This window comes from Chiloscyllium punctatum, chromosome 45 (assembly GCF_047496795.1).
Source record: "Chiloscyllium punctatum isolate Juve2018m chromosome 45, sChiPun1.3, whole genome shotgun sequence".
NCBI lineage: Eukaryota > Metazoa > Chordata > Chondrichthyes > Orectolobiformes > Hemiscylliidae > Chiloscyllium > Chiloscyllium punctatum.
Window position 1 is genome coordinate 57,358,639 of NC_092783.1, and position 14,475 is coordinate 57,373,113.

The 14,475-nt window shown below is 42.6% G+C and overlaps 1 protein-coding gene across 3 annotated transcripts in view; it reads right to left on the reverse strand.

Moving 5' to 3' along the window:
* dstyk (dual serine/threonine and tyrosine protein kinase) overlaps positions 1–14,475 on the reverse strand; it is a 117,385-nt gene that overhangs the window by 8,116 nt on the left and 94,794 nt on the right. For 2 of the 3 annotated variants that reach the window (XM_072563857.1, XM_072563856.1), the window contains exons 7-12: positions 14,275–14,404; positions 13,728–13,884; positions 10,944–11,076; positions 9,113–9,226; positions 5,165–5,279; positions 3,342–3,476 (exon numbers count right to left, since the gene is read on the reverse strand). In XM_072563857.1, coding sequence (XP_072419958.1) covers positions 3,342–3,476; positions 5,165–5,279; positions 9,113–9,226; positions 10,944–11,076; positions 13,728–13,884; positions 14,275–14,404 — 784 coding nt within the window. The remainder of the gene's footprint in view (positions 1–3,341; positions 3,477–5,164; positions 5,280–9,112; positions 9,227–10,943; positions 11,077–13,727; positions 13,885–14,274; positions 14,405–14,475) is intronic. The other variant, XM_072563858.1, reaches the window with a different exon arrangement.

The window sequence follows — 14,475 nt, forward strand, 5'->3', positions numbered from 1 at the left end:
TAGCCACCAGGATACGCGAACACCAGCTAGCCACAAAAAGACACGACCCTCTCTCCCTCGTAGCCCTACACACAGATGAAAAAAAAACCACCATTTCGACTGGGACAACACATCCGTACTGGGACAGGCTAAGCAAAGACATGCAAGAGAATTGCTAGAGGCCTGGCACTCCAACCACAACACCATAAACAAACACAGATCTAGATGCCATCTATCAACCCCTCCAGTAAATGAACAGGAAATGACATCACCACAAACCCCAGGAACCCCATCCAGGAGAAAAGATATAAATAGAAAACAGGAGACAACAGCTTCGCTTCACTTGGTAGTCGCCACTGATGTTCCCTAGCCAGGTAATGAAACGTCTGGATAGCAAACCTACACCCTAAACACTAGGCATTTCCCCACAGCCTAATGACAGTCCTCAAACCTTCAATCTAACAATGAGAAATAGAAATCCAGATAAGAATCTGTTATCAGTGACTTCACTGATGATACTGGCAGAATAAATCCGATGCTCAGGGAAGATAAAAATATGAAAGAAAACTCAATTCCACTTTTATTTCAAACACTGTGGTGGAAGTCAAGATAAAATTATTATAAGTCAGCAGAGGAGCACTCAAATATCTATCATGGTGGGCATGAATTCACAATTAGGTAATAATGACTGCAGATGCTGGAAACCACATTCTGGATTAGTGGTGCTGGAAGAGCACAGCAGGTCAGGCAGCATCCGAGGAACAGGAAAATCAACATTTTGGGCAAAAGCCCTTCATCAGGAATACAGGCAGAGTGCGTGAAGGGTGGAGAGATAAGCTGGAGGAGGGTGGGGGGAGGGAAGAAAATATCATAGAGTACAATAGGTGAGTGAGAGAGGGGATGAAGGTGACAGGTCAGGGAGAGGGTGGAGTGGATAGGTGGAAAAGACTATAAGCAGGTAGGACAAGTCCTGGGGACAGTGCTGAGTTGGAAATTTGGAACTGGGGTGAGGTGGGGGAAGGGGAAATGAGGAAACTGTTGAAGTCCACATTGATGCCCTGGGGTTGAAGTGTTCCGAGGCAGAAGATGAGGCGTTCTTCCTACAGGTGTTGAGTGGTGAGGGAGCGGAAGTGAAGGAGGCCCACAACCTCCATGTCGTCGGCAGAGTGGGAGGGAGAGTTGAAATGTTGGGCTACGGGGCGGTGTGGTTGATTGGTGCGGGTGTCCCAGAGATGTTCCCTAAAGCGCTCTGCTAGGAAGCGCCCAGTCTCCCCAATGTGGAGAAAACTGCATCGGGAGCAATGGATACAATAAATGATATTGGTGGATGCGCAGGTAAAACTTTGATGGATGTGGAAGGCTCCTTTAGAGCCTTGGATGGAGGTGAGGGAGGAGGTGTGGGCACAGGTTTTGCAATTCCTGCGGTGGCAGGGGAAGGTGCCAGGTCGGGAGGGTGGGTTGTTGGGGGGCGTGGACCTGACCAGGTAGTCGCTAAGGGAACGGTCTTGGCGGAAGGTGGAAAGGGGTGGGGAGGGAAATATATCCCTGGTGGTGGGGTCTGTTTGGAGGTGGCCTGACCTTAAATTTACCTGGACCATCTCTGACACCTCCCTCCCCTTCCTGGACCTCTCCATCTCCATTAATGACGGCTGACTTGACACTGACATTTTATTTTTTACAAACCCACCGACTCCCACAGCTACCTGGATTACACCTCTTCCCACCCTACCTCCTGCAAAAATGCCATCCCATATTCCCAATTCCTCCGCCGTATCTGCTCCCAGGAGGACCAGTTCCACGACAGAACACACCAGATGGCCTCCTTCTTTAGAGACCGCAATTTCCCTTCCCACGTGGTTAAAGATGCCCTCCAATGCATTGTGTCCACATCCTGCACCTCCACCCTCAGACCTCATCCCCTCCTCTTCGTAACAAGGACAGAACGCCCCTGGTGCTCACCTTCCACCCCACCAACCTTCGCATAAACCAAATCATCCGCCGACATTTCCGCCACATCCAAACGGATCCCACCATCAGGGATATATTTCCCTCCCCATCCCTTTCTGCCTTCCGCAAAGACCATTCCCTCCATGACTACCTGGTCAGGTCCACGCCCCCCTACAACCCACACTCCCGTCCTGGCACCTTCCCCTGCCACCGCAGGAACTGTAAAACCTGTGCCCACACCTCCTCCCTCACCTCTATCCAAGGCCCTAAAGGAGCCTTCCACATCCAAAGCTTTACCTGCACATCCACCAATATCATTTATTGTATCCGTTGCTCCCGATGCAGCCTCCTCTACATTGGGGAGACTGGTCACCTCCTAGCAGAGTGCTTTAGGGAACATCTCCAGGACACCCGCACCAATCAACCACACCGCCCTGTGGCCCAACATTTCAACTCCCCTTCCCACTCTGCCGAGGACATGGAGGTCCTGGGCCTCCTTCACCGCCGCTCCCTCACCACCAGACGCCTGGAAGAAGAACGCCTCATCTTCCACCTCGGAACACTTCAACCCCAGGGCATCAGTGTGGACTTCAACAGTTTCCTCATTTCCCCTTCCCCCACCTCACCTGAGTTCCAAACTTCCAGATCAGCACTGTCCCCATGACTTGTCCTACCTGCCTATCTTCTTTTCCACCTATCCACTCCACCCTCCCCCTTTGTCCCCTCCCCCACTCACCCATCATACTCTATGCTACTTTCTCCCCACCCCCACCCTCCTCTCATTTATCTCTCCACTCTTCAGGCACTCTACCTGTATTCCTGATGAAGGGCTTTTGCCTGAAACATCGAATTTTCCTGCTCCTCGGATGCTGCCTGACCTGCTGTGCTTTTCCAGCACCTCTAATCCAGAATGAATTCACAATTATCAGGCAGAATAAATGAAATCATGATATGGGGGAATTAGTTGACCCAGTCTGACTTCCTGGCAATTTTGACGTCCTTACAGGACTGGGGACACAAAATTACTGCAAAGGTAGGCAAAGTCATTCTCCAAATTCCCACATGACAAATCCCTTTCCTTGACATTTTATTCAGTGGAATTGTGATTAAGGACATAGATCAAATATTGCTTTTGTGTAATTGCCAATTTTCTCCAACCCATCATAATGCCTAGACTCCAATCTCTGGAATTCTCGTCTTAAATCTCTGCATTGCTCTCTTCCTTGAAGACCTCCCTTCAAGTTTACTTCAAACAAATTTTTGGTTGCCTGTTCACAGTTCATGTCAATTTTTGCTGAGTTATTTTCCCATAAAGTCCATTAGCAAATTGAGGCAAGTTTAAGAATCAATTTACGTGCAAACTTGTTGAAACAATCCCCAGCTTCATTCATTGAGAGAAGCATAACAACAAATACCTTTCTTCACATTGTTCCACAGCTGATCTTTGCTTGAACATTTTTCAAACACCTCTGGGAGTTTAATTGTGCCAGTGCACAGATACCAGAAAAGGATTCCAAATGCATACACGTCCACAGAATTATCATACTTGCCTAAAGGATCATAGGGGTTGGAAATGGTGAAAAAGAATAGAAAAACAGTATAAGCAACTAAACTTTCAACGTTTGAGAATAAGCCACATAAGTGCCTTGGAGGAATTATAATTCAGCCACAGATTCAATTTGATGCGTAATACCAGTCAACTCTTCCTCATCCTCCCTCCATACACTGATTGTTAAAGACAGTCAGCCTCTGGTTTCTCCTGACTACTTCCCAATGGGTAGTAATTATAGAGGTAAAAACAATTACTGCAGATGCTGGAAACCAGAGTCGAGATTAAAGTGGTGCTGGAAAAGCACAGCAGTTCGGGCAGCATCAGGAGCAGCAAAATCGACGTTTCCGGCAAAAGCACTTCATCAGGAATACAGTGTATTCCTGATGAAGGGCTTTTGTCCAAAATGTCGATTTTACTGCTCCTCAGATGCTGCCTGAACTGCTGTGCTTTTCGAACACCACTCTAATCTAGAATCTGGTAATCAGAGTGCTAACAGCAGGGTCAATATGGACTGTCTTAGACCTTTGCTTCATATCAAAGCAATTGTAAGGGGAGGATATCAAGAAATAAGTAGTAAAGGCATGTAACTGGAGTTGAAGACCAAGAATGATCTAAATGAAAGGCAGAAAGTGGTGGAGGGGCTGAATAGTAGTCTCCTGTTCTTTCAGGTAGGTCAATATCAACAAAAGTGACTGTGACAATGTGGATCCCTTGGTGCCAAATTCATTCAAGTTACACTGAAATAGCTGTGTGCAAGATAGTAACTTTGGACGTGTTTGAAAGCAGCTCTGTCTGGTCTAGAATTGAACTGATGGCTAAATGTCAAAAGCAATACTGTTCAAATTGCTATTGTCACATGGCCACTGGAGATTCAGCATGACATTGCTTGAAACGTAATTTGATATTTTCAGTGCCTCAGTGTTGTTTACAGTACAAACAATAGTGCAAGGTTAACAGAGTTTAAATAAAGGATGTCAAAATTAGAACCCCAATCAAAACTGAAGCTAAGTTGCAGCTTTACCAGAACACAGTCAGTTCCATGCTGTCAAGAGTAGGCTAAAACATGGATCAGAAGTCTGACTGTTCAAAAAAAAAGACACCAGTAGTTAGGAGCCACTGCATACCTTCCCTGATCTTAAAAGAAACTTAAATTTCAATGCCTTTAAGGGCAAGATCCAAAAGAATAGCAAAGGGAAAAAAGAACAACAGCTTCAATACCAATGCAGTAAAAGGCAGAAATAATCCTTAAAATCAATCAGCACCAGAAGAGGCTTGGGGCATTTTATTACATCGGAAGGTGCTATATAAATAGCAGTTCTTGGTATTACACATACATGTCTCAAAACCATGTGCTGGCTGCTCTTTAGTATCTACCTCATGAAAGACTTTTTCTATGTGTAGGATTTTCAGTCAAGAGGGGGAAATCAGACAATGATAAATTTGCTCACCCACCATTGATACACACTGGATAATGGTTGAGATGGAAACACCATTTCACTTTAACTTTCTCAGCTGACAGATAAAGACCTCGAACAGCCAGTTTTGTGAAGCTTTGCAACAGTGCTGAAGCTACAAACCTTAAAGCAGGTACTAACCAATGAGCTAGCACAGCCTACACTGCTTTCCTAACTCCATTAGTTTAGCGAAGCCGTCTGGAAACCTCATTCAAGCAATCAAATAACATACCTGAAAACAATTCAGGTGCCATGTGTATAGGGGTCCCCACAATGCTCCCAGACATCATAGCTTCGGGTTTGCAGAATCCCAGGTCAGTGATTTTGGCTCGATTCTGCTTGTCCAACTATGGATCACAAAATAAGATGTGCAAAACAATTTGAACTGCAAACCCTCCATTGTTTGAGAAAAAGGAAAAGGAAGGAAGGATCACTGGACCTGAAACATGAACTCTGATTTCTCTGCACAGATTTTGCCAGGTCTGCCGAGCTTTATGAGTAATTTCTGTTTTGGTTTCCAAAACCTCAGAGGAGGTTCAGTTTACTTGTAGTAAAAACTGCTTGTGATGTGCTGCTTACCATATTGTCCAGGAACTGTATTCAAACAGCAAGAGGGAGCTGATGGAATATTCAAAGACAACAATTTTTCCTCAACACTGAAAGACAAACATCTGACTACCCAGATTTATGGGACCTTCCTAGCTTAGCACACCCCCAATAGTGCTTTCATAAACAGCATTTTGGTTAATTTCACTCATTGGTTAACCCCTATGCTGTTGCATTCTGAGATATCAATAAAAACAACAAAATATCAGTACTGAAAGAATTTGCCTTGATGAAGATAATATCCAACAGACTCGATGGGCCAAATGACGTATTTCTACTGTAACAGTCGAGAATGATGGAATATTGTATGTCAGGTGGGGGAGTGGTGAAAGAACTTCAAGACAATGTCTCTTCCATTGCCTGTACACAGCATTCCTGCTGCAGAAATGGGGGTAGACTGGGTGAACACTGAGGAAATTCACACCCCATTTCATTCTTATAAAATTGAATATTCTGCTTTTTGGATATTCACCTTGCCCCCAGAGAATAGTGGTTGTACCTCAAAAATCGTTTATTCATTACAAAGTGCTTTGAAGGACCCTAACAACAAAAAAAAATAGACTTGCAATTACGTGGCTCCTTTCCTGACTTCGGTAGCCAGCACAGTCTGTTGTATTGATCTTTCATTTCTGCAGTGCTGGACATTTATTTCTCTATTGTCTAATACTGAAATTAAAAGTGTGCCAAAGCACTTCGGTCTCAGAGTTGGTGCTGTAATTGGTGATGTATAAACTTTTCACTATACCCAGTGACAATAAAGGCTAGTCTTTTCTATTCAGCCAAGGATTTACTTCTAAAACAGCCCTGTTCAGCACATCCTGTCTGTGCTCTTTCAGGAGAAAAATTAGTGAATTACACTTCTCCTTCCCCATATCCATTCCCTCAAGTATCTATTTAATTCACATTTGAAGGCTACTATGGAATATTTACCTACCGTGCCATCAGGCAGTCAACTCCAAATTCTAACCATTCCTTGTATTGGAGGAAAAAAAATCTTTTCTCTCATGTCCTACCTGATCCTTTTGCCAATCATAACCAGCCACTAATACTCTGCTCATTCTAAACAATTAATGTGAACATGTCTGTTTAGACTTCTCCATTCCAAAGAAAACACAGTTTACTCTAAGTCCTGGAACTGTTTCAATAAATTTATTTCGTTACTTCAAGACTACACCATCTTCATAAACGGTAATGCCTAGAATTAGAAAGCACGCTGACTGTGGCCCAACTACTGATAGTATTGCATGGATTTAGTTGAAAACCTGGCTTTTGTCAACTTTTACTTTATTTATAAAACTCAGAACATCATACACTAAAATTACGGATTATTGTTGTCATGATAAAAAGGTACAGTGGGTTGACTAATTCGCAAAATAAAACAATGAAGCATATTTCAAGGGCTGCATATCTCTTGTCTTCAATGAAAGAATAAGATCAAAATAAAAAAAAGTAGTGTGAATGCTGGAGATCGGGAACAAAAACAAACTGTTGGAAGAGATCAGCAGGGCTGGCAGCATCCGTGGGCAGAAAAACTGTTAATGTTTCAAGTCCAATGTGACTTCTTTAGAATTGATTAGAGCTGGAAAATGATCCTTCTTATGCTGCTGATGAAGGAAGAACAAATGGAACAGATCGTGCCCAGAAAAAAGAAAAATGGAATATTACTTTTTTGTTATATAAGCTTGACATACAAAGAAATTAAGAATGCAAAGCTTGAATTGTCAGTTAAACACATGCAACCTCTCTTCCAATGAAGATAAATATTGAAGAACCAGCTTAAAATAGATTATAAAGAAAGATTGAGGCAAATTGGCTTGATCAGTTCAACTTCAAAACTTGGATCATAGCAGACTGATATTGTGATAACAAATATCAAGTTCGTTCAAAGATGGGTGTTTCCTCCCTTTTACATAATTGTGAAAACTAGTTACCACTAACATTGTTCAAAATGAGAGAAGCAGATAGACAGTTTATGCCCAAATCAATTTCAAAATCTAAACAAAATACCATGACTAACAAACCCGGTATCATATCATTAACTAGCAATCTTGTAGCTTCCCTGACCTCAAAACCGTCGTCTTCTGAGAAATCTGTTTCACAAAACTAAACCAAACAAATAAAACAGCACCTTTTGGGGCCTATAAAAATAATTCATTGTATTCAAACGTGTAATTAGCTCACAACACCCGTTTGCCTTATTACCTGAACTCCTAGGTATTTTGCATTTGATTAAACAATTAAATACAACATTAAGTACCATGGACCTACATGGTCTGATACACAGGTTAAGTAGCGGAATCATTTCAAAGAAGTGGCAACACACACCTAATTTCATTGGATTCAAAACAAGCAATTCAGGTTATAAACAAAAAAAAGAGACTCCAGCTATATTCACTATACAGCACTGTTCTGTAAATAAAGTCTCCAGAGGGTGAAACTAAGCTATGCCTCTTAAATCAGCTGTAATATTGTAAGAACAAAGATAGGCAGAAGCACAATTCAAGTCTGCCTTGGGAACAAAGCAGGTAGAAGTTAAAAGTTGTTTCATATTTTACAAATTTGGATAAATAAAACACCTCGCCATTTCAGATGCCGAAAAGATAAAGTTAAGGCTTTATGGCAACAGCTTATGTTAACAGCTCGATTACAGACTGCATTAGCAGGAATCTCATAAGTAAAAGAGCTAATAGGCCTAGCTTTGATCAGTAACCTTGAAACGGAGTAATCATAGCTGGACAATAGCATGCCCACTATGAAATTGGCTCAACTCAAAAAAGGTGCAAAGTTACTAGGCCATCAAATGAGTTGTGAAGTAAATTATTTTTCAGAAAAGCCAAAAAAAATTTCACATCATTAACCCAGCACATGAAGATTAGTAGAGCAATATATTATTGCCCTCAGAGCAGGATGTACTGGAGGGTGCTCAAAATCTAACTGACAGAAAATAATAACCAAGGAGAAAATGGTTTCACTGACAGTTACGATTTAATCAGTTTCAAAGTTAGTGATAACCAGAGGTAACAAACTCAAGGAAAAAGGTTAGAAAAATCCAGGGGATGAGGGGAATCAGAATTATTTCATGCACACGATTGTGGTGTGGAAATGTGCTGACAAAAATGACAAAATTAAATACTGACTTTCAAAAGGGAATCAAATATACACTTGAAAAGACGACATTTTCAGAACTGTAGGGTAATACAAAGAAGTGGTCTCCTAAGAGTGGATAGTTCTTCCAATACGAATGGCATGGACACAATGGGCTGAATAGCCTCCATCTATATAAAAGTAATTCAATGGACATTGAACTTTACTAGAATTGGAATCAATCCTCAGGACACTAAAAAGCTTTCTGCAGCAAGTCACCATATTCAGTAGCGGTGGAAAGCAGATATTCTAGTCTATTATATCAGCCTCACTACCCTGCTTCAGCTCAAGACTGAACATTGACGAGAGATGAACAAGTTTGAAGGAAAAAGTTTAAATCGTCTCCAACAAAGTGACCCATTCTATGTCCAATAGCCAGGTAAAAAGCAGCACAAACCTATCATATATTGTTGGAACCGCGAGATCTTACCAAGACATTTTTTAATTTGATGTCTCGATGCACAAGGCCTTGGCGATGGAGAAATCGGATACCTTCCACGACATCAAGAGCAATCTGCAAACGTACTTCAAGCTTCAGACCAACCTAGAGATTAGAAGTAGTTTCTAAATTTAGATTAAGACCTTTGTCAATGTGCTTCAGGTAGCCATTGCAATGCCATAGTTTAAAAGTCTACAACTGAACTTGTTAACTGCAATAAACACTCATGGAACCAGGCAATAAACACATTAATTTAGATCTTATTTAGCTTCCCTTGGGGGGGAAAAAAAAAGAACCAAAAATGACATTATCCACCTTAAAAAACCAAGAACTATAAATAGAGAAACGGGACATATCACCAGCGCTTCACTCGAGATGCTCACTGATGATGTTAGCTAGTCATGTGACAAAATGTCTGAAAACTAACCTTCCAGCTCACCGAGCTAACTAACTAACTTATCAACCTGAACAAAAAGATCCTTTTCTTTTTAGGAAGACTTAAGTTAGTTTATCTTGGAGATTATAAAGTGTGTGAACAAATGCAAGATCCAAATCTAGGCTTTTGTGTCTATCCAGAAGAGATTAAAACCGAAGAAATCTGAAATAGAGTCAGATGTGCAGCACAGAAACAGACCCTTTGGTCCAGCTCATCCATGCCAACCAGATATCCTAACTTAATCTAGTCCCACTTGCCAGCACTTGGCCCATATCCCTCTAAACCCTTCCTATTCATATACCCATCAAGATGCCTTTCAAATATCGTAATTGTATCAGCATCCACCACTTCCTCTGGCAGCTCATTCCAAACATGCACCATCCTCTGCATGAAAAAGTTGCCCCTTAGGTCTCTTTTATATCTTTCCCCATTCACCATAAATCTATGCCCTCTTGTTCTAGACTCCCCACCCCAGTGAAAGCCTTTGTCGTCTATTTATCCTATCCATGCCCCTCATGATTTTATAAACTTCTATGAGGTCACCCCTCAGCCTCTGATGCTCCAGGAAAAACAGCCCCAGCCTGTTCAGCCTCTCCCTGTAGCTCAAATCCTCCAAACCCGGTAAAATCCTTGTAAATGTTTTCCGAGCCCTTTCAAGTTTCACAACATCTTTCCAATAGGAAGGAGACCAGAATTGCATGCAAAAGCGGCCAAACCAATATCCTGGACAGCTGCAACATGACCTCCGAACTCCTATACTCAATACTCTGACCAGAAGGAAAACATACCAAACACCTCCTTCACTATCCTACCTACATGCAACTCTACCCATCAGTAACTGAGGTTGCATGGGTGTGCAACCACACCTTAAGATAATGGGTAAAGAGTACTGGGGTAAGTTCTCTTAGGATGACTAACTTACAAGCTACTTTTCCTGTAAAAATGTGCTCAATAACCAGTTGACCAAGGATTAAAAAGTTAATGCAGCAAAGCAGCAAGCTCATAACTGGAGGGAAAAAAAAAATTCCAGGGCAAGGAATTGGAGACTTGGGATGAAAACAATGGGTTGGATTTTCCAAAGGTGACCGAGTCACACAGACTGCCATTTCTTTTAAAAGTGGGGAGACCGCATTTCTCAGAGGACTTCCCACTCAGGGCCTCCACAGGTATGTAGCCATACCCCACTCGGACTGTCACTCTGTTGCGCAGATCTGTCAGAGGGTGCAGTCTATCGAGGGATATGAAGCAAAGTCTGGAAAATAAATAAATATGGGGTGCTGGCCATTCAGAGCTTAATTGAACTGAGTTGGCACAGTTAAATGTCGTACTCCTAGACTGAGCTAGAGTCCACACATGGAACAGTCAGCCAGCTTCCTGTTTGCCCACCTTTAGTCCAGCATAGAGGTCTCGGTGCAACCTCTCCATGATCAACAGTACAGCAATGCTGGATCCACCTCCATAACTGTAGTCTATTACTGACCCATGAAGGTCAACCAGTCGCTCATGTCTGGGTAAAGATCTATTAGAGGGGGGAAAGTAAAACATTAGTTTCTAATTTTAGAAATGCACTGATAAAATTTGTCTGTTCCCAGATTTGGCTGAATTTTCAATGACAGCCAATATTGACTTCTTGTCTTCCACTCACCTGGATTAGGAACAGTAGTTTAATAAACTCATCATCATTTTATGTGGAGTTTGCACATTGTCTCCATTTCTGCATAGGTTTCCTCCTGGTGCCCCCATTTCCTTCCACAGTCCAAAGCTGTGCAGATAAGGTGGATTGGCAACGCTAAACACAGTGTCCAGGAATATGCAGGCTAGGTCCATTAGCCATGGAGAAATGTTGGGAGAGGGAGACAGTGTAGGGGTTGGGTCTGGGTGGGATGCTGTTCAGTGAGATGGTGTGGACTGGACGGATTGAATGGCCTACTTCCCTGTCAGGGTTCTATGACCTATTTTGATAAATCAGAGGTAGCTGCTAGCATGAATTTCAAACTTGAGGATGTCTGATCTAATGCGAATAGTTCCTTTAAAATCAAATTGTTCCAAATTGCCACATCTGTGATTTCCGAGCCATGATCGGCCAGCCAACCACACCCAGTCCCTCCAAATCTTGAACTTCCTTCTTGCCACTACCCTTTTATGAACTATGGCAACATTTTTCATGTATTTACTGAACTTTCAACAAATTTACACTGGAATAGTTCTTTTTAAAACAAAGATCCATTGCGCCAGGACTGGGAGAGAATAACTATCAGCTTCTTTGAGTAGGTGACCAAACAGGTGGATGAAGGTAAAGCGGTTGATGTGGTGCATATAGATTTCAGTAAGGCATTTGATAAGGTTCCCCCACAGTACGCTATTGCACAATTTAGGGAGGCATGGGATTAAGGGCGAGTTAGCGGTTTGGATCAGAATTTGGCGAACTGAAAGACAACAGAGGGTGGTGGTTGATGGGAAATTTCATCCTGGAGTTCAGTCATTTGTGGTGTACTGCAAGGATCTGTTTTGGAGCCACTGCTGTTTGTCATTTTTATAACTGACCTGGATGAGGGCATAGGAGGATGGGTTAGTAAATTTACGGATGGCTCGAAGGTCGGTAAGAGTTGTGGATAGTGCAGAAGGATGTTGCAGGTTACAGAGGGACATGGATAAGCTGCGGAGCTGGGCTGAGAGGTAGCAAATGTAGTTTAATGTGGAAAAGTGTGAGGTGATTCACTTTGGAAGGACTAACAGGAATGAAGTGTACTGGGCTAATGATAAGATTCTTGGTAGTGTAGATGAGCAGAGAGATCTGTGTCCATATACGTAGATCCTTGAAAGTTGCCACTCAGGTTGATAGGGTTAGTAAGAAGATATAAGGTGTGTTAGCTTTTATTGGGAGAGGGATTGAGTTTCAGAGCCATGAGGTCATGCTTCAGCTGTAAAAGGCAGGCCACACTTGGAGATGGTGTGCAGTTCTAGTCACCGCATTATGGGAAGGATGTGGAAGCTTTGCAAAGGTTTCAGAGGAGATTTACTCAGATGTTGCCTGGTATAGAGGGAAGGTTTTATGAGGAAAGGCTGAGGGACCGGAGGTTGTTTCCATTTAAGAGGTGATGATTAGAGGTGACTTAATTGAGACAAGATAATCAGAGGATTAGATAGGGTGGACAGCAAGAGCCTTTTTCCTCTGATGACTAGCACAAGGGGAGACAGCTTTAAATTGAGGGGCGATAGATATAGGATAGATGTCAGAGGTAGTTTCTTTACTCAATAGTAAGGGAGTAGAACAGCTTCCCTGCAACAGTAGTAGACTTCTCAACTTTCAGGGCATTTAAATGGTCACTGGATATACATATGGATGAAAATGGAATGGTGTAGATTAGATGGGCATCAGATTGGTTTTACACATTGGTGCAACATGGAGGGCTGAAGGGCCTTACTGCACTATAATGTTCTACGTTGGGAGTGTGGTGCTGGTAAAGCACAGCAGGTCAGGCAGCATCCGAGGAGGAGAGTCACTTCTGATGAAGGGCTTTTGCCTGAAACATTAACTCTCCTGCTCCTCAGATGCTGCCTGACCCACTGTACTTTTCCAGTGCCACACTCTCTACTCTAATCTCCAGCATCTGCAGTCCTCATTTTCGCCTGTTTTATGGTCTATGTTCAGTGTCAGAATATGCTGAATTTAAAACCGGAGTTGCAACACCAAAACTCCTAGAAAACAAAATGTAGCAGGACAAGTGATGACCTGTCTGAAAATAGTTAACACTAGACTAGGACTCAAACTGCAATCTTCTGATCAACATGGAATTAGAAAAAGCAGTAGGTAACTACATGGATGACCGTAACACCCTAAGAAATAGGAACAGGAATGGGCAGCTCAAGCTTGCTCCAGTCAACAGGATCACAGCATGTCTCATTTATACTTTACTACGTTTTCCATGTAATCTTTGATTCCCCGACTGACCAAAAAATTCTCTCAGCCTTAAATACACACAAGGACTCTGCCTCGACAGCTTCTGTGGCAAGAGTTCCAAAGACACTCAACGCTCAGAAGAAATGCCTCCTTATCTGTCTTAAAATGGTTATCCTTCATACTGAGAGTATGACCAGACAAGGTCCTCTGAATAAGATCGCAGACTTAGGCATCACACACCAGGATGCAAAACTCTGAAAGGAACCCACCTAGTGTAGTGGAATTCAAGTGCCAGGTCATTCCAATGTTTGTCATCTGGAGGCACGACAGACTTCAGTGCACAGGGCGAGTGACCGGCCCAGCTGTCGCACAGGTACACAACTCCATACTGGCCACGGCCCAGCTCACGGCCTAATTTAGGTTTACCTGTGTAAGGGATAAACACCATTACAGCACTGTATTCAGTGTGGACACAGCACCAAAGGAAGGATTAATTGGCCTTTTAGCACAGATTCAGTTGAAGATATCAGGGCTAAAAAGGATTAAATTATGGCTGCTTGCATAAACTAGGCCTATATTTCCTCAAGTGTCAAAATGAAGATTGATGAATTTTTAAAGGGAGTGGGGGAGAGAAAAGGAGAAGATGGAGTCAACATAACATTCATCCATGATCTAACAGAATAAGCTCAAAGGGTTGAATGGCCTACCTTGACCATTTTGAAGTAGGTGCATTAGATCAAGCACATGTTCATTGCTAGTAAATGCGTTAAACAAGTCAACCCCAAAAGTGAAAAGGAGGGAAAAAAAATACCTTACCATGCAACAGCAAATCCCGGAGGGAACGACTTTCCAGTGAAAGGCGGGCCAGGCGTGGTGCATGGTCTTTGCGTACTTTCAACCACAGATCTTCCGTTTTCTCAAGCCTTCCTGAAAGTCCTGTTTCAAGCTGTGGAGAACAAAAGTTAAATCACACAAGGAATTGAAGGGGAAACTGATGTACTTGAAGTGATATTAGAT